At 41.8% G+C, this 26,715-nt stretch overlaps 1 protein-coding gene across 2 annotated transcripts in view; it reads left to right on the top strand.

The window, feature by feature from the left end:
- LOC126149522 (uncharacterized) overlaps positions 1–26,294 on the top strand; it is a 222,703-nt gene extending 196,409 nt beyond the window's left edge. Inside the window, exons 1-2 of one of the 2 annotated variants that reach the window (XM_049915819.1) lie at positions 1,475–1,722; positions 25,732–26,294. In XM_049915819.1, the coding sequence (XP_049771776.1) occupies positions 1,503–1,722; positions 25,732–26,168 (657 nt within the window). In that variant the 5' untranslated portion in view covers positions 1,475–1,502 and the 3' untranslated portion in view covers positions 26,169–26,294. Of the gene's footprint in view, positions 1–1,474; positions 1,723–25,731 lie in introns of those variants that run through there. The other variant, XM_049915820.1, reaches the window with a different exon arrangement.
- The last annotated feature ends 421 nt before the right edge of the window (positions 26,295–26,715 follow it).

Here is a 26,715-nt window from a genome sequence, read left to right as displayed (position 1 = left end):
GTACGTGGAAAACTTGTTTGCGAAGCAATCGCCGACATAGTGTAGCTGAGGCGGAAGAAGGGGAACCAGCCCGCATTTGCCGAGGCAGAGGGAAAACCGCCTAAAAACCATCCACAAACTGGCCGGCTCACCGGACCTCGACACAAATCCGCCGAGCGGATTCGTGCGGGGGACCGGAAAGCCGTGCGTTAGACCGCACGGCCAACCGGGCGGGCATTTTCATAATACAGGGTGATTCAAAAAGAATACCACAGCTTTAAATATGTGTATTTAATGAAAGAAACATAATATAACCTTCTGTTATACATCATTACAAAGAGTATTTAAAAAGGTTTTTTTTTTCACTCAAAAACAGGTTCAGAGATGTTCAATATGGCCCCCTCCAGACACTCGAGCAATATCAACCCGATACTCCAACTCGTTCCACACTCTCTGTAACATATCAGGCGTAACAGTTTGGATAGCTGCTGTTATTTCTCGTTTCAAATCATCAATGGTGGCTGGGAAAGGTGGCCAAAACACCATATCCGTAACATACCCCCATAAGAAAAAATCGCAGGGGGTAAGATCAGGGCTTCTTGGAGGCCATTGATGAAGTGCTTTGTCAGGGGTGCCTGGCGGCCGATCCATCGCCTCGGGTAGTTGACGTTCAGGTAGTTACGCACAGATAAGTGCCAATGTGGTGGCGCTCCATCCTGCTGAAATATGAATTGTTGTGCTTCTTGTTCGAGCTGAGGGAACAGCCAATTCTCTAACATCTCCAGATACTGTAGTCCAGTTACAGTAGCGGTCGCCATCTTAGCATCAACTGACGCTGACGCCTAGTCAACAGCGCCTCAAGCGAACAAATGTACAACTAAATGAAACTTTATAGCTCCCTTAATTCGCCGACAGATAGTGCTTAGCTCTGCCTATTGTCGTTGCAGAGTTTTAAATTCCTAAAGTTGTGGTGTTCTTTTTGAATCACCCTGTATCACCCTAAACAGGTACGCGATTTGTTGTGCTCAAGATCTTGGGAAACAAGAGTAAACAACAGTGAGTTGATGTGAATTCTGGTCTTCACGTTTCATGTTCCAGAACTGCTACTCGTAGCACAACACTCGCTTGAGACCTACTATGCGACTGTAAACAGAAACGAACAGTGCAATGTGACGATTGTCTGCCGTTTGTATTGCGTCTGAACGCTTGTCCATAGACTTTGATTCCATTACGTATACACGGAAGCAAAGGCTTCAAAAGAAACTGTTGATACTTCCGGGAGACTGCCGCGAAAGCGAATCTGCACCTGAATTGTTGCTAGAGCGCACACAGCCGGTTTTGTCGCCCGCTTAATGCCCCCACGCAAGCGCGCACAAGCGCCGACGTGACAGCTCGTCAGCCTTTCTGTCCGCTGACGAGGCGACGGCCCACGCCGGATGCCTGTGTCTCCGTTTGCTTGTACACGCTCTCTCTGGCAGTCAGTGCCGCAGAGGCAACCGCAGCGCGCTCTTGCGCAATACGCTATGCCTCCGGAAATGAGTCGTTGCTTTGTTCTTCCGTGGGAAGAGTTCATCGACAACGAATGCCTGATAGAGGAGATCCAGAAACGGCCTCCTCTGTACACGAAAGAGGGCGCAGAGTACGCGAATGCGGATTTGAAACGGAAACTGTGGGAAGAGGTTTGCGAGTTGCTCTTCCCCGCGACGTGGGATAAATTAACAGCAGCACATAAAACGAAGACAGGTACGACAGTGCAAATTAATGTTCTTGAATTCCTCACAACCATTTGACATCCACAACTCCATAAGGGTAATCTCTACCCGTTTCAATGCATTGCTGTCTTTGGCGATACGTATCCGTGTTGCCGATGCATGTTTTCTAATGTTATCAACCCACCTCCCAGTACAGCATGAACTCGCCCTTTTCTTACCTCCTGGAATTCTCATTTACCGTTCATTCGCCTGGCTACATGTCAACCCAACGCCACTTCATTTTCATTACAGTGATAATGGCGTTTCCCACTCTAGTCAGTTCCATAACTGATTTGTTTCTTTTCATGTATCACCCTGCAATTACGAAAAGAATCTCTTGCTTGCCCTTTGACAAACCCTTATTTTTTTGTATGGTTTTCGCATTAAAAGGCAACGCATCACCGTTCTAAGTACATTACAGCTGTATAACAGGAAACAAAGAGTAATTTATCTCCTCAAGCGTAACAAATTATACTTTCAAAGTGGAGAACAGTGACACAAGGTGTTCCTCAAGCCTCTAGTCTCCTGGTGTTGTATGTTAATGATTTTAATGTCAGCGCTCCATCGGTTCTTTCTGCAGATAATGTATCTGTTTTACGTAACTGATTCCTTGACTGCATCATTAACACACTCGATAGCTTAAAACTACAGCTCCAAATAAACAGTTTGGCTCTGAACGATTCAAAAAAAATATTTATATCATTCAGGACCCAACAGTAAAATGCCAGAAAATTAAAGTAAGTTTTAAATATGAGGACGTAGCAGGATTTCTGGGACTAAAGTTGGATAAGAGTTCTGTATTTAAATATCTATACTGCGTACATACGAAGCCGATTGTGTAGTTTGGCGGTTGCCTTGCAAACATTATCCTGTGCCAATGATATTGACAGATGAAAAACTGGATACCATAGTTATTTCTTATCACTAATGAAGTATGATCGTCTTTTTTCTGGGGGGGGGGGAGGGGGGGGGGGGAGGAGGAAACTCTAGTAATACATCTCGTGTATTGAAGCTCTAGACAAAAAGTCGTTAGGAACATGTATGCAGCACGTCCAAAGGAATGATGTCGTCGATTATTTAAAATACTGTAGGTTTCAACACTCAACTTTCTAAACATCTACCAGATAATAACCAAATGTTCAAATGTGTTTGAATTTTTAAGGGACCAAACTGCTGAGGTCATCGGTCCCTAGACTTACTCATTACTTAAACTAACTTATACTAAGAGCAGCACACAGACCCATGCCCGAGGGAGGACTCGAACCTCCGGGAGGAGGAGAGATAATAACCATTTTAAGGAGTAAACCAGAATAAATCATCTAAAATCATTGTGATAAATTATATAGTAAAAGTATCACAAGTTGTCGGATTCGACTAATTGTGCGGCTGTCATAAAAGTGTGACTGTGCATAACATGGTGAACGATCATACGTAGAAGTCATTACACCTGACCTGTGATACAAAATGTCCTGTACCTTAAACTCCACGTAAAACTGAGTCTGAAATTGAAGCCTCAAAACTGACCGTAGCAAATGCTGCATTGTTGCTACGAATATCATAAAATAATTCGTTGAGTTCTATTTAATTGTTCGATCATTTGAAGAAAGTCTTTGATACAATGCGCTGAAAAATAAATTTTGTGTTAACGGCAGTAAATTAATTTTTCCTTTAAGACTAGTCTCAAAATTATTTGGAAGTACGTTCAGTGCACATTTAAATGTGTCTATCAAAATAACAATAAAAATATCTACGTCATTGTCCACATTATCCTATTACTTTGTCTACGAAAAAACTGCCTCTCTCTACCTCTTCGTCTTTCCATCCGACCCCTTAGTGTTCTTCTTCCAGGCATACCTTAAAGCAAATATAGTTTCCTCATAATAAGGGAAAACGTAGCTATTCAGAATGAAGGAATTGAAAATTAGGAACTTACTTCAATTCTGTGGTAATGGCGACAAATAAAAAGAATGTTAGTTCAATTCACTCTTAGACAAAAGTAAGCGTGAAAACGACGCCAATAAACAACGTTAAGTACAATCAGTACATTTTGTTCTCCACTGCTGACAACATCAACGACCCAGTGGTTCTGGCATTTTAGCTATCCGGTATGCGTGTGTTGCTGGAAATGAACCGTCTGCAGCATTTAAACACGAACGTCCCTAGAATGCGACTTCAGGAAACGTGGTTACTTTCGTGTGTCATTTCTACTACAGTACGTGATCGATATGCGGGGAAGAAACTGGTAGCCGTGTAAGAGACAGAGGAAAGCTTTTCTCCTTTTGACTCTCTTAATTGCTACGCAAACACATGATTTTTCTTGTTTGTGCACATCTGCCTTTCGGTTTATATAAGTTTCATTGGTCTCCTTGTATAATTAATATTAAAAATCGGTACTTCAATTTTCCATGTTCACATATTAATATTAGGGTTGGTTGCTTCCTATTGAACGATTAAAACTATATGCAAAAAATCCCCATATATGGGAATGAAAATCTTCACCAGGTTGAAAGACAAGAACATTCTGAACATGAAGTTTGCTCTTCTGAAAATAAAGCTAAATTACAGTGTCGTACATAAAATAAGATCACTACCTAGTGGAAGTGTTCATGAAGGGTCAACTGCTAATCTAAGCGTGATGCTATTCATCATTAGCTTTATTGTGTGAATGTAATTGTTAATTCTCAACAACGTATTTATTAACTTTATTATAATGCACCATCTCATTAGCTATAATTTTATCTCAGAGAATTATATTTCAAATTTTTGACTCTCCTCTATCATTGAAATGCGGTAGGGAGCTGGGGTTGAGTAGAAAGGCAATGGGCCATAATGAATTTATTAGCGTTTCTAAAAACACTAATGAATTTACTTTTAAAAAGCAGAAATCCAAGAATAATATTAAAAAATTGCCTCCAGAACTGAAAAGACTAAATTTCAATAACACAACTGATAACAAACACCTAAAAACGGCAACAGCATAAAATCACTTCCTTTTAGTAAATAACATTGAAGGAACTAAAAATACATGTACATTACGAACAGCAAAACATATGGTCAAATGAATATGTCACAAATACCAACCATCGGCTATTGCCTTCGAAGTAGCCAAAATGTCTGACAAATATGGTTCAAATTTACGATGATAGAAGCGGCGGCAAAAGCAACGCCAGTAGCAATAATTCCTCCTTCTCTACTAACGTAGGACGGCGGTTGCCGCTATCACAGTACTAGAAAGATTCATTAAAAATTTCTTTAACTAGACCACAGTTAACAAGAGATACAATCACCTATCCTGTAACACAGAGACAACTCGTTAATTATTTAGTAAAATTTAAATATAATGGAATTTTTTTAGATGCAGACAATTTAGTAAACTGTTTGAGCTCGTGATGCTAGCCAATAGGTAACTATAGACATGCCTCAGAAATAAAGTAGATAGATTAAACAATTTTCACTGACTATCAAGTACAATTCGTAGTCAGAAGAACTACATCTGCATTTTATACCCTTAGATTCTAAACCATTGACAAACGCTAGCTTAGAGAGCGCCGAGAGAAGGATGTAACGAAGATTACTCGTAGTAGGAAACCCACGGGTTTCATCCAGCAGACGCCACCGCGTCCAGTACTTGCAAAGGTCAGTCCGGACCCGAACCCGGCACCACAATGGACGCAAGCTGCTTGCAGCTTCAGTAGCAGAGGACACGCCGAATACTTCGCGTCCTGCCGAAGTAGCTTTTAGCGAGCAGTGTTCACGGCTGCGCAGCGAGCAGAGGCACCACCCCTGCCAACGGGCCACGGCAGACGCTTGGCCACAACAACACGCCGCCTCACTTGCGCTCCTATCCGTCCAAGTCACACTCTCCACTTCTCCAGGTCGCCGCAGCCCTCAGCTACCTCCTCCTCCGACCTGCCCTCTACCGGCGACATTAAGGGGCTCCGGAACGCCCTATACTTGCAATGTTAAAATAACGCTTATAAATTACATCTTTCCTCACAAAGTATTTGAGGTAGGAAGTTGAACTTTTTACAGATTATTTATTGGAATATGGGCTACAACTTAACACAGGGATTTTACAAAATTTTAGTTCAGTTATTAAAGATGATTTTTTTTTCAATTGTAATGAAAATTCACATCATTTTTTTGCAATTTTTTATTTATATATTCAAAAATATACAGTTTTTTGGAAAAAGGCTGTGTTACATTATGCAGAAGGTACTGTGTAACATTTACTGAAAGTTTGACACAAATATGTTTGGAAGATCCTTAGAAAACATGTAATTAGTATGAGAAAACAAAAGTTTTGGGAATCGAGCGACGAAGATTGGATTAACTTTTTAGCGCATTCCAGGTCCATAGGATGGATTATCTTCATCCTCTGCAAACTCCTCCTCCAGCTTCCTCTTGTTCCTCCTCCTGTTTACTCTTTACAGCCCTGTCTGCAGCCCGAAGGCGTTCCTTGTCTAAAGCAAGCATCGCTCGTACCATGTTAGAATGTTATTATTTACAGTAATAACACATACCTTTGGCTTTCCAACAGTTCTCCTTTTCTTAAAAGCCTTCAGAGGATTTCTAATAACTTTACTTTTACTCATTATTATACTTCAACAAAACAGAGACTCAAGAAACAGAATTAATTACGAATATTTTCGAGATAACGACAGAGTAAATAAACATGAAACAATCGACAATCACACCAGCGATATATATTGAACCATCACAGGTTAGCCACAACACATACTTTATCTCACATCACTAAAATGTACCAGATGAACACGGACGTTAATAATAACACCATTTGACATCAGTTTAACAGCGCCACAGTGGGTCACGCCCATGTAGAACACATTTCAAAAAAAAATTTAAAAATAGTTGTAGTCTTCGGAATTGAATAAATTATATATCTATTAAAAGGTAATAGTCTGCAGATTCAGAACACGCAAAAAAGTAAAAATTGAACTTTTCATGATTTTGAGCCTTTCCGGAGCCCCTTAACGCTCCTTGCGCTGCTGCGGCCAGAGGGATTCCAAATCCACGGGAATTACGCGAAATTAAACGCGGGCGCATGGTGCAATCATGATCAGATCATTAATGAATGTATGTTACGAGACGAATGAATCTCTAATCACTATTCACTACGCAGCTCTCCATGCTACTTTACCCTGTATGTCTCCATCGCTATTTCAGCCTACATCAATTTGGACTTGTCTAGTGTGGTCAGGTCTTGGTCTTCCTCTATAATTTTTACCCTCCCACCCTCCTCGCCTAGCCCCCCACCCCCCAAATTCCCACCATTATCAAACTGGCTTCACCTTAATGTCCAACCAAATTGGCTTCTCCTTAATGTTCTGTAAATAAGGGTTACGTAAGTTACTGCAAAAATTATTTCTGGTTTTTGCATTTCGTGTTTCATAGCTTTCGGATATTGTATGATAGGTATAATTACAACACTTAGCTGCTACTGGAACTGCTCTTTATTTTCACGACTAGTGTCAATCTCGGATGAGCCTCATGTGGTGCGGTCGACGTCACTGTGTTACAGAGCATCAGCTGTTCAGTACACGGCCTCACTCAGCCACGAATTACTGTCAGGCGGCTTATCCTTATTGACGATTAGGCTTTGACGCGTCTCCAAACAAGTATAACGATAAAACCATGCTGTGCCACATGTTACGATATCGTAGGTGATCCCCTGATGTACGCTTTACAACGTACACGTGGTATCTAATTAGGAACCGGGATTTTGATTATAGATTCGCATCGGTCGCGAGTGTGTTTGCTCCGATATTCGGTTTTATAGCGGACACACTACAAAAAATACATTATAAATCGAATACCAGTGTGATTATCTTACGTAAATTGCTGGTTTATTACCGTGTCAAAGGGAATGTCTGACATTATTAGATGGGGAAGGTAGTGTATCGCATTGATACCATGCGTAGGCGGCAGAGAGTGTAACAGCACTATCGAACCACGTTCATCCACATGAGCACTTTACTGCCACCATGCTTGCACGTAAGTCACAAAACCAGAAACAATACAGAAATACTACAATAAGAATACCCTTTCAAAAGCACTGAAGTAATGTGAAATAACTGTGGTGGTTTTCTGCTTCAGGTTAAAGTAACAATAATTTCCGTGGAAAGATGTCACTGCGTTGTTGACAGTTATTCTAGTGCCAAAGCGTGAAATTTAAAAGAGAACGCAATATTTTTCACTTGTAATTGCTATCTGATTGTGTAAAATTCTTTCACATGCACGGTATTTCTTTCACAGATCAGGTAACGAGTTTCATTTCAATGAACTACACACAACAGGTTCAAAAATGGCTCTGAGCACTATGGGACTTAACTTCTGAAGTCATCAGTCCCCTAGAACTTAGAACTACTTAAACCTAACTAACCTAAGGACATCACACATATCCATGCCCGAAGCAGGATTCGAACCTGCGACCGTAGCGATCGCGCGGTTCCAGACTGTAGCGCCTAGAACCGCACGGCCACCCCGGCCGGCACACACAACAGGTACTATTTATCACTTGCAGACCCCTGTTCTTGGAGAGCATTATATGTGATCGATGCAAATCGTTACCTAATTGAACAATATGTAGCCTTCCATTGCGCTGCACACACAAATATTATTGCTTCTGGTTCAGTGTACTCTCATACTATATCATCTTTTTTCTTTTTCTATTTTTTTTTTACCTAAAGAAATAAGTTCGGTTTTAGCTGCAACATTAATATGTCTCATTAATCAAAAATGACCACCATAACGTTAGGTTATAATAAGCAAGGAACCGACAGCAAACGTTTTATATTGTTTTCAAAACTCGATGATTAACAGAGCTTTTAAATATTTTGCAAAAATCATAATTTGGCACAATAGCTGGCTGTTCCTTCTTTACTGAAACACTACCAGCTTTAGTCAAACATTGTCCATTCATTGGATCATAGTCGTAAGGTTCAGGAAAGCGTCACAGTTACACGTGGAGCAATACAGTGTCATGGCGAAACCCAAGACTAGACAGGTTCTATAGTTCTGATACAGCCAATGCAAGGCGATGATTTCAGTACAAACGATAATGTTTGGACAGATGACTTGTAATTAATGCCGTTCTTAATGCCGCAAGGTGATCTGTTCTTTGACAGAAACTATAAGTGTTTCAGCAATGAAGTGACATAGTACTATTGTGAAAAATCATCATATTTTGATAAATATTACACATAGTTTAATATTAAGTTTTTTTTCGAAAAGAAAATGAAGAGAGCTGGCTGTGCCATCTACAGAATACTTAGCTGTGTTTCCGCGTATGTTCGTTGTCAGAATTTCACAATTCCAAGCACACCGAGAAACAATTTCCGTACCGAGAGCTACTGTGTACCGCTTGCAGTCTCTGAATATTTTAGCAGCTGCTCTGTTCTTCCTTTTAGGCAGTTTCTTCCATAGATTTAAGCCGCTGCTGAACCACGGTACTATGCTGGTTTATCGATACAGACCGAGGAGCCAGTCACACGCCTTCTCGCCTCAGTTGCCCACAATACCACTGCAACATAGAGCTGTTTGCTCTCACAACAATTAGCTGTTCACAGCCCAAAATTCTAACGGGAATAGAAATGACATCTTCACACGATTGCAGATTACCTATCTAAAGGCTTCTAGGGGCAACAAAAGTTTTATTTTCAGTTTTTCATATAAGTAAGTACTGACAGAATTTAAAAATTTAAAATGCTGCCACAATCTTCGCTTTAAAGAGTTATATTATGTTAAAGTCTTAGTACAATAAATGAAATGTCACAGTTAGGAACAGTGTATATGTGTCAAGGCACCCTAACTCACACGCACTTAGCTGCTTCCAATAGACTTTACACACAGTTTAGAACCTTTACGAAACTTTTTCTCGGTGACACCCACCCACAAAATGATGAAGGGAAAAAATTTATCGCTTACTAGATTTCCGCTGTTCGTGCAGTACAACTCCAGCACAGGAGTGGCTTTTTAGTTTATTAATTTTTTACTACTTACTCCATTCACAACACAGTTTGCATGCGGTATCCACAAACAGCACTGAATGCACGTTCAAAAGTATATCACTCTACGACATATAGTTCAGGAGATATGACGTCATAAACATTGGGATGCGTGAAAAACAGCTTTCTTTTAAACGAAGCGTAAATTACCCAGAGTGTAAATGGCACTCATCCATTGTTTGATAATGGGAGCAATTAGGGGCTTTCGAAGAACTTCAGACATAATTTCAAACCCTTCCTAAACTTTTTTTTGCTTACAGGTACAGAAAATAATGGAAGCAAAATAGGTGACCGCTTAATAAATTTTCTTTGTTCATGCGGTAAAACTTCAATCATAACGTTTTGAATTATTTCTTTACTAATGACTCCGTTATCTGGTACGCATTTTCCAAACAGAACCCATTTATACCACCGAGCATACCCACAAAATTATATGATTGTACGACACACAGTTCAACCACCACATTTCTTTAAAAAATCGAACTCCCATGAATGAAAGGTCTTCAGACATACGATTAGTGTACAGATGAGCTGTGTTGTGCGTGGGAGTTCGGCCATGGTCAGCTGGGCAGGTGGGACCTGCCTACTGACTCCGCTGTGCAATGAATGAAAAATTACTTCATACTGGATTCGTAAAAATGAAAACAATGAAAAAATATTTAGAAACATGTAAGTTTGATCACAGTGCCGGCACAGCTCGTACCTTCTGAAAGTTGTCGAACACAGCTACAAATATACATCTGTATCTACAAGTCAACTCACGGTGTGTGGCGGAGGTTACTTCTGGCAGGTTACCACTGTAATTCCCTCTCTTCTCTGTTCCATTCGCGAATGATGTGTGGGAAGAAGCAACGCCGATAAACCTCCTTTGCTTTGATACGACCTGCCACGAATTGCTCTCCTGTGCCACCATCTTCATCTCTGCGGAGCACTTGCGCCATACGTCCTCAATTATCTGCTGGATGTATTCCAGTCTCTGTCTTCCTCTACAGTTTTTACCCTCTACACCTCCCTCTAGTCCCATGGGAGTTATTCCATGATGTCTTAACAGATGTTCTACCATCCTGTCCCTTCTTCTTGTCAGTGCTTTCCATAAGCTCCTTTCTTCACAGATACTGAAAAGAACTTCCTCATTCCTTAGCTTATCAGTCCACCTAATTTTCAACATTATTCTGTGACATTTAAGTTTACACGCGTCTCTGCGAAGACACAAGATCTTTAATGCTTCAATTTGACACGGGACAAAACGAGAAATATAACAACTACTGAGCTATTTGAATATGAAAGGAGTTGGAATCTGAAAAATAATTATTCCACCTTTACTGCGCATGCTCTGAATGTATGCCGCTCTAATATTAAAAGTGTGATATTCTACATACACCAAATACAGGTAGAAAACCAACATTACTGGAAATTCTGTCTATCAAATACCAATCACAGAACTATGACTTAGTCGTTAATGATCAAATACAGTTCCATTATTCACCCTTGCTAAAGCACCAGAAGCCAGTTAACATGGTTTTTACACTAAGTTAACAGACCTGGTCTAAATTTATAAATGTTTCCCACTTCTCACATTGCATTGTCTTCTTCCTCACCTGTACCCCAGATCATCACATTCACCAACCTGTGTACTTTTGCCTATGTACCATTCCAGTCTGACTCGCTACACACTTAGTGTACTGTTTTACCAGTTGTATATATATATATATATATATATATATATATATATATATATATATATATATATATATATATACGTGAAACAATGGAAACTTCAGGTGGCAATATCAACAATGTAGAAACTTACGGTAAAGAAGACACGTTAAGTTGCAGACAGGCATAATTAAAAGACACTTGCACGAAGATTTCGGCCACAGCCTTCATTAGTTAAAGAGAGATACACACGATTCATACACACAAGCAAGCACATCTCATGCACACATGACCGCCAACTGCAGCATCTCGGGCTGGGCATACGTTTTATTCGTATATGTTCTTCTCTGTCTGTGTTTTCCAGATTTATACTCATATCTATAGAGTCGAAAAAATTCAGTATATCATTACAGAATATTTGTTCTTTTCTACCCTTGTGTAATTGAAGCATTACAAATTTTGTGTTTTTCGCAAAGATGCATAATCTTCCAGTGTCACATACGAGGGTCACTCCAAAAGAAATGCACATTATTTTTCTAAAAATACAGTTTTCATTCTGCATGTGTGAAAGTTTTACAGTGTGTAGATACATCCTTCCCGCTTGTTTTCAAACTTAGTTGAATCTGTTCCCGTGAGTGGCGCCGTCACAACATGTCTTCAAGATGGCTGCTACACTTGACGTTCGTCAGAAGCAACGTGCTGTCATAGAATTCCTGTGCTGTGAAAACGAGACAGTGGGAAACATCCACAAGAGGTTGAAAAAGGTGTATGGAGATGCTGCTGTCGATCGCAGTACAGTTAGTCGATGGGCAAGCAGGTTACGTGTTGAAAGCGGGCACGGCAATATTGAGGATTGTCCTCGCAGTGGCAGGCCTCGTACTGCACACACTCCAGACAGTGTGCAAGGAGTTAACGAAATGGTGACTGCTGACAGACGCATCACAGTGAACGAATTGTCACGCTACGTTGGGATAGGGGAAGCAAGTGTTAGCAGAATACTGAAAGTGTTGGCGTTAAAAAAGGTTTGTGCCAGGTGGGTTCCCAGGATGTTGACAGTGGCTCACAAAGAAACAAGAAAAACGGTATGCAACGAACTTTTGGAACTCTACGAGAATGGTGGAGATGAATTTCTTGGAAGAATTGTGACAGGTAATGAAACATGGCTCCATCATTTTTCACCAGAGACAAAGAGGCAATCAATGGAGTGGCAACATGCAAATTCACCCAAGAAAAAAAATTCAAAACCACACCTTCTGCTGGAAAAGTTAAGGCTACAGTGTTTTTCCATTCCGTAGGACTCTTGCTTGTGGACATCATGCCAAGTGGAACCACCATATATTCTGATGCATATGTGACGACACTGACGAAACTTGAAGCTCGACTGAGTTGTGTTCGACCACATCGGCAAAAGCAGGATGTCTTGTTGTTGCACGACAATGCACGGCCACATGTCAGTCAAAAAACCATGGAAGCGATCACAAAACTCGGATGGACAACACTGAAACACACGCCTTACAGTCCTGACCTGGCTCCATGTGACTATCATCTCTTTGGGAAACTGAAAGACTCTCTTCGTGGAACAAGGTATGAAGATGACGACTCCCTTGTGCACGCTGCCAAACAGTGGCTCCAACAGGTTGGTCCAGAATTTTACCGTGCGGGTATACAGGCGCTGGTTCCAACATGGCGTAAGGCAGTTGAGAGGGATGGAAATTAAGTGGAGAAATTAAAATATTGTTCCTAAAGGATGTATCTACACACTGTAAAACTTTCAAACATTTAGAATAAAAGATGGATTTAAAAAAAATAATATGCATTTCTTTTGGAGTGATCCTCGTATCTTTGAAAATATCCATCGTTGTACAGCTAGAAGCTCTCACTGACGGATTGTTGACTGTCTGATCAGTCTTAAGTTTCTGATGATGGCCTAGAAAGACGAAAAACGTAAAAAAATATTATTGTGGAAAATTTAAGACTGCACATTTCAACAAAATAAGTTCAGAAAAATAGTGCTGCAGTAGTCTCAGAGGTAACCACCAACCCTTTCGTGTCTCATGGAGTTCTTTTGATCATATTGTGATAACAGAAACGGCATCCTAATTTACTGTATCTGCATCATTCTTGGAGTTAAGATTGTAATTAATGCATCGAAGTCTAGGATCGTCTGGGATGCATGAAAGTTGAAGTTTAAGTTTCTCATTCTTGTGTTGCAAATCAAAATGTAGGTTTCAAAAATTTCCTATTTATTACTTTTACCAAATATCTTTACAACTTCTTGCTCTTGATGAATTCCAGCTTACCAGTTTACAAAACTTTTTACTGTGATTTCTAAGATGTGCCATAGTCAATTGACATTATCCGTTTTAGTTTACTATAAATTGGGTTATCTTGATCGAAATATATAGTCAGATAACCAGTTTCAGTTTTTGAACAAACAGCCGGCCGGGATGGCCGAGCGGTTTTAGGCGCTACAGTCTGGAATCGCGCGACCGCTACGGTCGCAGGTTCGAATCCTGCCTCGGGCATGGATGTGTGTGATGTCCTTAGGTTAGTTAGATTTAAGCAGTTCTAAGTTCTAGGGGACTGATGACCACAGATGTTAAGTCCCATAGTGCTCAGAGCCATTTTTTTGCATTCACATCTGGCCGACAAACACCCAGTTTCTACGAGCTTTACAAGTCAACTGTAGAGTGCCTTTCTGGTTGGTGCTGCTTTCCTGTACGTCACGCTAAATTTTCATTGGACATCCGCAGCACTCTTTGATCTGAAAATGGTTGCTCCATTGCTATATATATATATATATATATATATATATATATATATATATATATATATATATATATATATATCTATCTTGATTGCATTCTAAAGAAGCATTTGAATAATCAGGTTTAGCAGTGGAGCAACCATTTTAAGATCAAAGAGTGCTATATATATATATATATATATATATATATATATATATATATATATATATATATATATACTCCTGGAAATGGAAAAAAGAACACATTGACACCGGTGTGTCAGACCCACCATACTTGCTCCGGACACTGCGAGAGGGCTGTACAAGCAATGATCACACGCACGGCACAGCGGACACACCAGGAACCGCGGTGTTGGCCGTCGAATGGCGCTAGCTGCGCAGCATTTGTGCACCGCCGCCGTCAGTGTCAGCCAGTTTGCCGTGGCATACGGAGCTCCATCGCAGTCTTTAACACTGGTAGCATGCCGCGACAGCGTGGACGTGAACCGTATGTGCAGTTGACGGACTTTGAGCGAGGGCGTATAGTGGGCATGCGGGATGCCGGGTGGACGTACCGCCGAATTGCTCAACACGTGGGGCGTGAGGTCTCCACAGTACATCGATGTTGTCGCCAGTGGTCGGCGGAAGGTGCACGTGCCCGTCGACCTGGGACCGGACCGCAGCGACGCACGGATGCACGCCAAGACCGTAGGATCCTACGCAGTGCCGTAGGGGACCGCATCGCCACTTCCCAGCAAATTAGGGACACTGTTGCTCCTGGGGTATCGGCGAGGACCATTCGTAACCGTCTCCATGAAGCTGGGCTACGGTCCCGCACACCGTTAGGCCGTCTTCCGCTCACGCCCCAACATCGTGCAGCCCGCCTCCAGTGGTGTCGCGACAGGCGTGAATGGAGGGACGAATGGAGACGTGTCGTCTTCAGCGATGAGAGTCGCTTCTGCCTTGGTGCCAATGATGGTCGTATGCGTGTTTGGCGCCGTGCAGGTGAGCGCCACAATCAGGACTGCATACGACCGAGGCACACAGGGCCAACACCCGGCATCATGGTGTGGGGAGCGATCTCCTACACTGGCCGTACACCACTGGTGATCGTCGAGGGGACACTGAATAGTGCACGGTACATCCAAACCGTCATCGAACCCATCGTTCTACCATTCCTAGACCGGCAAGGGAACTTGCTGTTCCAACAGGACAATGCACGTCCGCATGTATCCCGTGCCACCCAACGTGCTCTAGAAGGTGTAAGTCAACTACCCTGGCCAGCAAGATCTCCGGATCTGTCCCCCATTGAGCATGTTTGGGACTGGATGAAGCGTCGTCTCACGCGGTCTGCACGTCCAGCACGAACGCTGGTCCAACTGAGGCGCCAGGTGGAAATGGCATGGCAAGCCGTTCCACAGGACTACATCCAGCATCTCTACGATCGTCTCCATGGGAGAATAGCAGCCTGCATTGCTGCGAAAGGTGGATATACACTGTACTAGTGCCGACATTATGCATGCTCTGTTGCCTGTGTCTATGTGCCTGTGGTTCTGTCAGTGTGATGATGTGATGTATCTGACCCCAGGAATGTGTCAATAAAGTTTCCGCTTCCTGGGACAATGAATTCACGGTGTTCTTATTTCAATTTCCAGGAGTGTATATATATATATATATATATATATATATATATATATATATATATGTGTGTGTGTGTGTGTGTGTGTGTGTGCGTGAGTGAGTGATAGCCGTACCGTAGGTACAGCCACAACAGGCGGGTATCTGTTGAGAGGCCAGACAAACGTGTGGTTCCTGAAGAGGGGCAGCAGCCTTTTCAGTAGTTGCAGGGACAACAGTCTGGATGAGTGTCTAATCTGGCCTTGTAACATTAACCAAAACGATTGTGCTGTGCTTTTACAGCGAACGGCTGAAAGCAAGGGGAAACTACAGCTGTAGTTTTTCCCGAAGGCATGCAGCTTTACTGTATGGTTAAATGATGATGGCGTCCTCTTGAGTAAGATATTCCTGAGGTAAAATAGTCCCCCATTCGGATCTCCGGGCGGGGACTACTCAGGAGGACGACGTTATCAGGAAAAAGGAAACCGGCGATCTGCGGATCAGAGCGCGGAATGTCAGATCCCTTAATCGGGCAGGTAGGTTAGAAAATTTAAAAAGGATAATGGATAGACTAAAGTTAGATATAGTGGGAATTAGTGAATGCCGTGGCAGGAGGAACAAGACTTATGGTCAGGTGAATACAGGGTTATAAACACAAAATCAAATAGGGGTAATGCAGGAGTAGGCTTAATAATGAATAAAACAAATAGGAGCGTGAGTAAGCTACTACGAACAGCATAATGAACGCATCATTGTAGCCAAGATAGACACGAAGCCCACGCCTACCACAGCAGTACAAGTTTATATGCCAACTAGCTCCGCAGATGTCGAAGAGATTGAAGAAATTTATGATGAGATAAATGAAATTATTAAGATAGTGAAGGGAGACAAAAATTTAATATGAAGGAAAAGTACTAGGTGAAAATGGAATGGAGGTAAGGAATGAAAGAGGAAGCCGCCTGGTAGAATTTTGCACACAGCATAACTTAATCATAGCTAACACTTGGTTCAAGAATCATGAAAGAAGGCTGTATACGTGGAAGAGGCCTCGAGACACTGGAAGGTTTCAGATAGATTATATAATGGTAAGACAGAGATTTAGGAACCACGTTTTAAATTGTAAGGTATTTCCAGGGACAGATGTGGGCTCTGACCACAATCCACTGGCTATGACCTGTAGATTTAAACCTCAAGAAAATGAAAAAAGGTGAGAATTTAGGGAGATGGGACCTGGATAAACTGAAACAACCAGAGTTTACAGAGAGTTTCAGAGAGAGGAACGGTTGGCAAGAATGGGGGAAAGAAATACAGTAGAAGAAGAAAGGGTAGCTTTGAGAGATGAAATAGTGAAAGCAGAGGATCAAGTAGGTAAAAGGACGAGGGCTAGTATAAATCCTTGGGTAACAGAAGAGATATTGAATTTAATAGATGAAAGGAGAAAATATAAAAGTGCAGTAAATGAAGCAGACAAAAAGGAATACAAACGTCTCAAAAATGAGATCGATAGGAAGTGCAAAATGGCTAAGCAAGAATGGCTAGAGGATAAATGTAAGGATGTAGAGGCATATATCACTAGCGGTAATTGCCTACAGGAAAATTAAAGAGACCTTTGGAGAAAAGAGAACCACTTGTATGAATATCAAGAGCTCAGATGGAAACCCAGTTCTAAGCAAAGAAGGGAAAGCAGAAAGGTGAAAGGAGTATATAGAGGGTCTATACAAGGGTGATGTACTTGAGGGTAATATTATGGAGATGGAAGATGACGTAGATGAAGATGAAACGGGAGATATGATACTGCGTGAAGAGTCTGACAGAGTACTGAGAGACCTAAGTCGAAACAAGGCTCCGGGAGTAGACAACATTCCATCAGAACTACTGATGCCTTGGGAGGGCCAGCCATAACAAAACTCTACCACCTGGTGAGCAAGATGTATGAGACAGGCGAAATACCCTCAGACTTCAAGAAGAATATAATAATTCCAATCCCAAAGAAAGCAGGTGTTGACAGATGTGAAAATTACCGAACTATCAGTTTAATAAGTCAACACTGCAAAATACTAACACGAATTCTTTACAGACGAATGGAAAAACTGGTAGAAGCCGACCTCGGGGATGGTCAGTTTGGATTCAGTAGAAATGTTGGAACACCTGAGGCAACACTAACCCTACGACGTACCTCAGAAGGTAGATTAAGGAGAGGCAAACCTACGTTTCTGGCATTTGTACGCTTAGAGAAAGCTTTTAACAATATTGACTGGAATACTCTCTTTCAAATTCAGAAGGTGCCATTGGTCAAAACAGGGAGCGAAAGGCTATTTACAAAAGCAGATGGCGGTTATGAGTCGAGGGGCATGAAAGGGAAGCAGTGGTTGGGAAGGGAGTGATACAGGGTTGTAGTCAACCACGATGTTATTCAATCTGTATATTGAGCAAGCAGTAAAGGAAACAAAAGACAAATTTGGAGTAGGAATTAAAATACATGGAGCAGAAATAAACCTTTGAGGTTTGCCGATGACTTTTTAATTGTGTCAGAAACAGCAAAGGACCTGAAACAGCAGCTGATCGGAACGGACAGAGCATTTAAAGGAGGATACAAGATGAACATCAACAAAAGCAAATCGAGGATAATGAAATGTAGTCAAATTAAAGCAGATGACGCTGAGGGAATTAGGTTAGGAATTGAGATACTTAAAGTAGTTGATGGGTTTTGCTATTTGGGAAGCTAATCAACGGATGATGGTCGAAGTAGAGAGGATATAGAATGTAGACTGGCAATGGCTAGGAAAGCGTTTCTGAAGAAGAGAAATTTGTTAACATCGAGTATAGATTTAAGTCTCAGGAAGTCTTTTCTGAAAGTATTTGTATGGAGTGTAGCCATGTATGGAAGTGAAACATGGACGATAAATAGTTTAGACAAGAAGAGAATAGAAGCTTTCGAAATGTGGTGCTACAGAAGAATGCTGAAGATCAGATGGGTAGATCAGGTAACTAATGAGGAGGTACTGAATAGAATTGGGAAGAAGGCGAATTTGTGGCACAACTTGACTAGAAGAAGCGACCGGTTGGTAGGTCATGTTCTGCGGCATCAAGGGATGACTAGTTTAGTACTGGAGGGCAGCGTGGAGGGTAAAAATCGTAGAGCGAGACCAAGAGATGAATACACTACGCACATTCAGAAGGATGTTGGTCTCTCTATGTGTATATATATATATATATATATATATATATATATCTGTGTGTGTGTGTGTGTGTGTGTGTGTGTGTGTATGTATGCCGGCCAGTGTGGCCGTGCGGTTCTAGGCGCTTCAGTCTGGAACCGCGTGACCGCTGCGGTCGCAGGTTCGAATCCTGCCTTGGGCATGGATGTGTGTGATGTCCTTAGGTTAGTTAGGTTTAAGTAGTTCTAAGTTCTATGGGACTGATGACCACAGATGTTAAGTCCCATAGTGCTCAGAGCCATTTAAACCATTTTGTGTGTGTGTGTGTGTGTGTGTGTGTGTGTGTGTGTGGATGTGCGCGCTGTCTGTTTGGCTCAGACATATCTGACAGAACAGACAGCAGACTTATACTGGGTGTAATAGGTATAAGTGCAGATATTTTTATATGTGGCACCTTAAAATGTGCACACATCAGTATGCTGGTTCTTTCTGCTCAGCATCAAGCAGTCTTTCCAAAGGCATTTCCCGTAATTTACTACCTGAATGTTTGCTGGACGTGTCTAACTGCACTGCTAAGTGGATTACACCTGTCAGTGTAGGCTAAGCGTTTTGCATTACCGTGTCCACACTTCTATACCAGACTTGCTGCGCAGGGCAAAATAAGCATTCATGGCTTGCTCTTGCCACATGTCCTTGGAGGTACTAACTAGCCTAAACACATACTACTTCTATACACATAATAATCAGTGTGCAAATTAAATGCCAACGGCCTTGCCGCTGTGGTAACACCGGTTCCCGTCAGATCGCCGAAGTTAAGTGCTGTCGGGCTTGGCTAGCACTTGGATGGTTCAATGTCCGGGTTTGCCGAGTGTTGTTGGAAAGCGGGTTGCACTCAGCCCTTGTGAGGCCAATTAATGAGCTACTTGACTGAGGGGTAGCGGCACCAGTCACGAAAACTGAAGTGGCCAAAAGGGCTGTGTGCTGACCACATGCCCATCTGTATCCGCATCCGATGACGCCTAAGGGTGAGAATGACACGGCGGTCGGTCGGTACCGTCGGGCCTTTAAGGGGCTCCGGAAAGGCTCAAAATCATGAAAAGTTCAATTTTTACTTTTTTGCGTTTTCTGAATCTGCAGACTATTACCTTTTAATAAATATATAATTTATTCAATTCCGAAGACTACAACTATTTTTAAATTTTTTTTGAAATGTGTTCTACATGGGCGTGACCCCTGTGGTGCTGTTAAACTGCTGTCAAATGGTGTCATTATTAACGTCCGTGTTCATCAGGTACATTTTAGTGATGTGAGATAAAGTATGTGTTGTGGCTAACCTGTGATAGTTCAATATATATCGCTGGTGTGATTGTCGATTGTTTCATGTTAATTTACTCTGTCGTTATCTCGAAAATATTCGTAATTAATTCTGTTTCTTGAGTCTCTGTTTTGTTGAAGTATAATAATGAGTAAAAGTAAAGTTATTAGAAATCCTCTGAAGGCTTTTAAGAAAAGGAGAAATGTTGGAAAGCCAAAGGTATGTGTTATTACTGTAAATAATAACATTCTAACATGGTACGAGCGATGCTTGCTTTACACAAGGAACGCCTTCGGGCTGCAGACAGGGCTGTAAAGAGTCTAGAAATACAAGCAACAGTAAACAGGAGGAGGAACAAGAGGAGTTTGCAGAGGATGAAGATAATCCATCCTATGGACCTGGAATGCACTAAAAAGTTAATCCAATCTTTGTCGCTCGATTCCCAAAACTTTTATTTTCTCCTACTAATTACATGTTTTCTAAGGATCTTCCAAACATATTTGTTTCAAACTTTCAGTAAATGTTACACAGTACCTTCTGCATAATTTAACACAGCCTTTTTCCAAAAAACTGTATATTTTTGAATATATAAATAAAAAATTGCAAAAAAATGTTGTGAATTTTCATTACAATTGAAAAAAAATCATCTTTAATAACTGAACTAAAATTTTGTAAAATCCCTGTGTTAAGTTGTAGCCCATATTCCAATAAATAATCTGTAAAAAGTTCAACTTCCTACCTCAAATACTTTGTGAGGAAAGATGTAATTTATAAGCGTTATTTTAACATTGCAAGTATAGGGCGTTCCGGAGCCCCTTAAAGCCTGTTCGGGCGGAGTTTGTTTGTAAAAGAAGTAAATACTGATGTAATGTCATTCAGTACAAACTGTCCTGTCACCAATAAAAATATCTCCAATTTACCCATTATACATTGTAGGTCTATGTAGTATATCTGAAGACGTGACTGCCTTGATAACTTCAGTGAAGGACAACCGAGTTAGTGTCTCTTGTAGGAATACAGGACTTACTGCAAGCAAGTTGGTGTATAGACAGTGGACGCTACTAGCGTGTGACAAGTTCTGAATTTGGGTTGGATAGCCGAGTCAGTTAAGGCAATTGTCTACATTGAATGGGTGACCCGAGTTCGAGGCCCAGTCTGGCACAGATTTTCAACTTTCGCTATTCAACTATTTCGATTCCAGATTGCGGCTGGAGTCGGTCTCTTGCTCGAAATTAGAGAAATGTATAGCCAGTTTTTACTGTGAATTCTATATTACATATTTTCGTCATTAGCTCTGCCGCCCATTTCACATCAATAAGTAACTGTTTTAAACGAACCCGCACCTTGACTGAAAAAAATAGCGAATAAAATGCAGAGTTTATCTGTGAAATTCACCTACGTAAGTTACTTATTTTCAATACATCTGTGTAATTATCTCACAACAAAATATTTTTACTCAATTATTTTCCTTCCCCGTTCAATAGGTTTTGCTAATTTTGTTTTCCCACTTTCTTTTTTGATTAACTGTGTAACTGCAATGACTCACATCAGCATTTGCATTTTGATTTTCAGAGTAATAACTACAAAATGTCTAATTTAACGATACGACGATATAGATTAGATATAGATTACCCCATTCCTTTCCATCAACAAATGACGAAAATAGTAATATTTCTGACTAGTCATCTGTTACAATTTTTTTATTCACGTAAGTAATATTTTTTCATTTTATCACAAACTTATTCTCGATTGAACATGTCGACGTGCAAGTCTAGTTCTCGTCGTTTGCGTTAAGTTTTCATTATCTGCTTTAACGTAATCTGTGACTGAGGCTCAAAAATGCTGAGTAAGACCTATGGTGAGGCACCTATTACTGAAAGAACATGCAGGGAATTGTTTCAGCGCTTCGATAACGGTGATTTTGACGTCGAAGACTGATATGGCACTGGAAGGGAGCCGGTTTTCGAAACTACTGAAACCTATGGAAACCATCACAGGAGATCGTTATCGGAAGCAGCTGATGCGTTTGATCAGAGCACTGAAAAACAAAAGGCCACAGCACAGCAGTAGACGTGACAAGATGATTCTGCAGCTTGACAGTGCTCGATGCCACGTCGCAAAACCCGTCAAAACATACTCGGAAACGTTGAAATGGGGAGTCCTACCCACCTGCCGTCTTCCACAGATATTTCTCCCGACTACCACCTTTTTTGATCAATGGCGCATAGCCTGTCATGAACAAGTACAAAATTGGGTCGAGTCAGTGATCTCCTCAAAAGACGCCTAGTTCTTCCGTCGCTGGATTCCTACGCTGCTAAGATTGGGGAAGTAGTGGCCCGCCGGCCGGAGTGGCCGTGCGGTTCTAGGCGCTACAGTCTGGAGCCGAGCGACCGCTACGGTCGCAGGTTCGAATACTGCCTCGGGCATGGCTGTGTGTGATGTCCTTAGGTTAGTTAGGTTTAATTAGCTCTAAGTTCAAGGCAACTGATGACCTCAGAAGTTAAGTCGCATAGTGCTCAGAGCCATTTCAACCATTTTTGAAGAAGTGGCGGGCGATTGCCAATACTTTCAATCCTAAAGCTTCTGCAAGTTTTTCACAATAAAACCTCGAACTTCGAGAGAACCGGCGAAAGCGAAGTTGTAAGCCTAATAAATTAAAGCTAAATTCCAGCACGGGTCTCATTTCTTCTATATGCATCACATTTTCACTGTTAACGGTGTAACCTTCCCGTATAAATAAAAAAAATATAAAATAACCTCGCGATGGTGCCGCCGGCTAACGCTGTCTGTATATCTGCTCGTAAATGGCACAGCTTAGTGCAGTGCTGGCCTATCTACTAATACTGGATAACATTTGTCTGAGATTTGAATTACTAGGAAAACTGACTTTACTTAGTGACACAGCTGCACAGCTGGTCGCCTGATTACTAGAGAGCACATGACTCTACACAGCTGCTCGTCTGATTACTAAAGAGCACATGATAATGATCTGACAAAGATTCTGGAACATTTTAAGGGGAAATTATACTTTTTTTTATAGCTGCTGGTAAAAACAATTACATTCTGAAATTTTTTACGTTATTGATAAAGATCTACAATCCATCACACGGGAAAATTGAATATATTACAAACCTGGGTCAACTAGTGCTGACGAATCATGAAAGAAAAGATTGAAACAAATTCATATTAACATCTCAGACAAGTGACTTAACTACACGCATGCCAATAAAAAATAGTAAAATTTACCTTACAATAGATGGTTGACTTAATTACACTGTTGGTTTTTCATTATATTAACAATTATTCATTTGTTCATCATCATCTCATTCCATGGTATCATTTAGCTCTGCGGCTGATCACAGTTATTATTCAGTTCCATATGATAAAATTTTACAATTTGTTCTCCACTGTGACTTTAACAACTACTAACTGTAAACTGCGCTATAGCAGTGACAGACTACAACTACACTGTAGCAGCGAGCGACTGCAACTGCGGCAGAGACTGCTTTGACCTGCGACTCTATTGCAGCTCTCTTTTAACAGGGGCAAAGATATTTTATGTCTCAGCCAGCGCCTGTGAACTGTCGTTCTAGCAAGTGAGCAATACATCGAGATTACATTTGCTCCAGCAGGGTGGAAAACCCCTTACAACGGGTGTTACGTGTCAAAACATCGACAGCCTCTTGTAATCAGCCCGATCCGGACTACCATTCTTTAGTAACGTACGCTGTCTACTGTATTACGTCATATTCTACAGCTCAAAGTAAGTGATAACGTACACTACTGGCCATTAAAATTGCTACACCACGTAGATGACGTGCTACAGACGCGAAATTTAACCGACAGGAAGAAGATGCTGTGATATGCAAATAATTAGCTTTTTCGGAGCATTCACACAAGGTTGGCGCCGGTGGCGACACCTACAACGTGTTGACATGAGGAAAGTTTCCAACCGATGTCTCATACACAAACAGCAGTTGACCGGCGTTGCCTCGCGAAACGTTGTTGTGATGCCTCGTGTCAGGGGGAGAAATGCGTACCATCACGTTTCAGAATTTGATAAAGGTCGGATTGTAGCCTACCGCGATTGCGGTTTATCGTATCGCGACATTGCTGCTCGCGTTGGTCGAGATCCAATGACTATTAGCAGAATATGGAATCGGTGGGTTCATGAGGGTAATACGGAACGCCGTGCTGGATCCCAACGGCCTCGTATCACTAGCAGTCGAGATGACAGGCATCTCATCCGCATGGCTGTAACGGATCGTGCAGCCACGTCTCGATCCCTGAGTCAACAGATGGGGACGTTTGCAAGACAACAACCATCTGCACGAACAGTTCGACCACGTTTGCAGCACCATGGACTATCAGCTCGGAGACCATGGCTGTGGTTACCCTTGACGCTGCATCACAGACAGGAGCGCCTGCGATGGGGTAGTCAACGACGAACCTGGGTGCACGAATCGCAAAACGTCATTTTTTCGGACGAATCCAGGTTCTGTTTACAGCATCATGATGGTAGCATCCGTATTTGGCGACATCGCGGTGAACGCACATTGGAAGCGTGTATTCGTCATCGTCATACTGGCGTATCACCCGGCGTGATGGTATGGGGTGCCATTGGTTACACGTCTCGTTCACCTCTTGTTCGCATTGACGGCACTTTGAACAGTGGTCGTTACATTTCACATGTGCTACGACTCGTGGCTCTACCCTTCATTCGATCCCTGCGAAATCCTACTTTTCAGCAGGATAATGCACGACCGCATGTTGCAGGTCCTGTACGGGCCTTTCTGGATACAGAAAATGTTCGACTGCTGCCCTGGCCAGCACATTCTCCAGATCTCTCACCAATTGAAAACGTCTGGCCAATGGTGGCCGAGCAACTGGTTCGTCACAATACGCCGGTCACTACACTTGATGAACTGTGGTATCGTGTTGAAGCTACATGGGCAGCTGTACCTGTACACGCCATCCAAGCTCTGTTTGACTCAATGCCCAGGCGTATCAAGGCCGTTATTACGGCCAGAGGAGTTTGTTCTGGGTACTGATTTCTCTGGATCTGTGCACCCAAATTGCGTGAAAATGTAACCACATGTCAGTTCTAGTGTAATATATTTGTTCAATGACTACCCGTTTATCATCTGCATTTCTTCTTGGTGTAGCAGTTTTAATGGCCAATAGTGTATTTGCGTGCTTCTGTTCTCCTTCGTAGTGTTTTACGCTCCGGCAGGGCAGGCTGTTTCTTGAAGTTCCCTTTGAAATGGTGTAGGTTACTGATCTATCGTAACGTGCATGCAATTCCTCCTCTTTTTATGCACAGCAATGCCGTTTGTATACGGACAACCTTAGTGACTCCTGTTACAATTCTCGCTCCAGGCTTAGGATGCCATAAGACAAAACTCTGACGCCTACGTCTGTAAACAAGCTCCTGGAGGAGTAAACAAAAATTTTAATCGCTCTATTTTTTGTTTCATTTCAGTGCGATATGTCCGACAGCGATGGTGGAATATCCGTACATGTTTCACGCGAGAGCTGAAAGCGCAGCAGAGCATTATGTCTGGGCAAGCTCCGCAGAAGCGGAGGAAGTACATATACTTCGAGAAACTGCTGTTCCTTCTGCCAACGATGGACTCGCTGATCACTGGTTCAGACCCCGCCACTGCAGGAGACGATGTGTTGGTAATTTCCCACAAGGTACAGACGCCGAGCCGTCCGCCTGATCAGAGGGACAAATCGAAACCGAAGGCGGTGAATGCTTCGTTGGACAAAGACAAGACGATAAGTGCGACTGACGGGGAAATGAATTTCGCACTGTCTCTCGTGCCGATGCTACAGTCGCTGAGTTCAGAAAAGAGAATTGCTGCCCAAATTGAAATACTACAGGTATTTCAGAAATTCGGGTGTGGCCAGAATTGAAGAGCAGAGAACAAAATGCGAGAGTACTGAAAATTCCAACGCGAGACAAGAGCCAAATTTCAGTATTTCCGAGTGAACTTTGAAGCAAATTTCACTGCAGAAGAGCACTTCACTCATGAGAAAGTAATGTGTGTGCATTATAAATTTTTACTATGATGTAATAAAAGCTGACAGTAAAACTTTCTAATTATTTTAGTTATTTTTGTTGTGTAATTATTTTCACTTCACTGTCACTGCAAGTCAGCCTAGTAGAGAAATATCTCTAAGAAGAGGAGGCTACGACGTTGTGATCACAGATTTACTCCAGATTTTGTACACCTTTAGTAGGCCATTAAAACGACATAATCTGCAAGAAGTAAGGTACACTACTCTGTCAATTCCAAGAAAATCGCAAGAGAAGTTTTATGCGTCTGTGATGTAGCTTATGTATCTGTGCTTAGGTGCTAGACGAGAAAGCTCATGGTGGTCAAGTGGATAACTCGGCGTGTTCTGTCAGAGGGTTAGTTGTCCTCTGTAATAAAAATTGAGTGAACGGATCAACGATGAA

This window comes from Schistocerca cancellata, chromosome 2 (genome assembly GCF_023864275.1).
Source record: "Schistocerca cancellata isolate TAMUIC-IGC-003103 chromosome 2, iqSchCanc2.1, whole genome shotgun sequence".
Lineage (NCBI taxonomy): Eukaryota > Metazoa > Arthropoda > Insecta > Orthoptera > Acrididae > Schistocerca > Schistocerca cancellata.
Note: the sequence above shows the minus strand (reverse complement) of the source record. Positions and strands in the feature narration are given on the sequence as shown.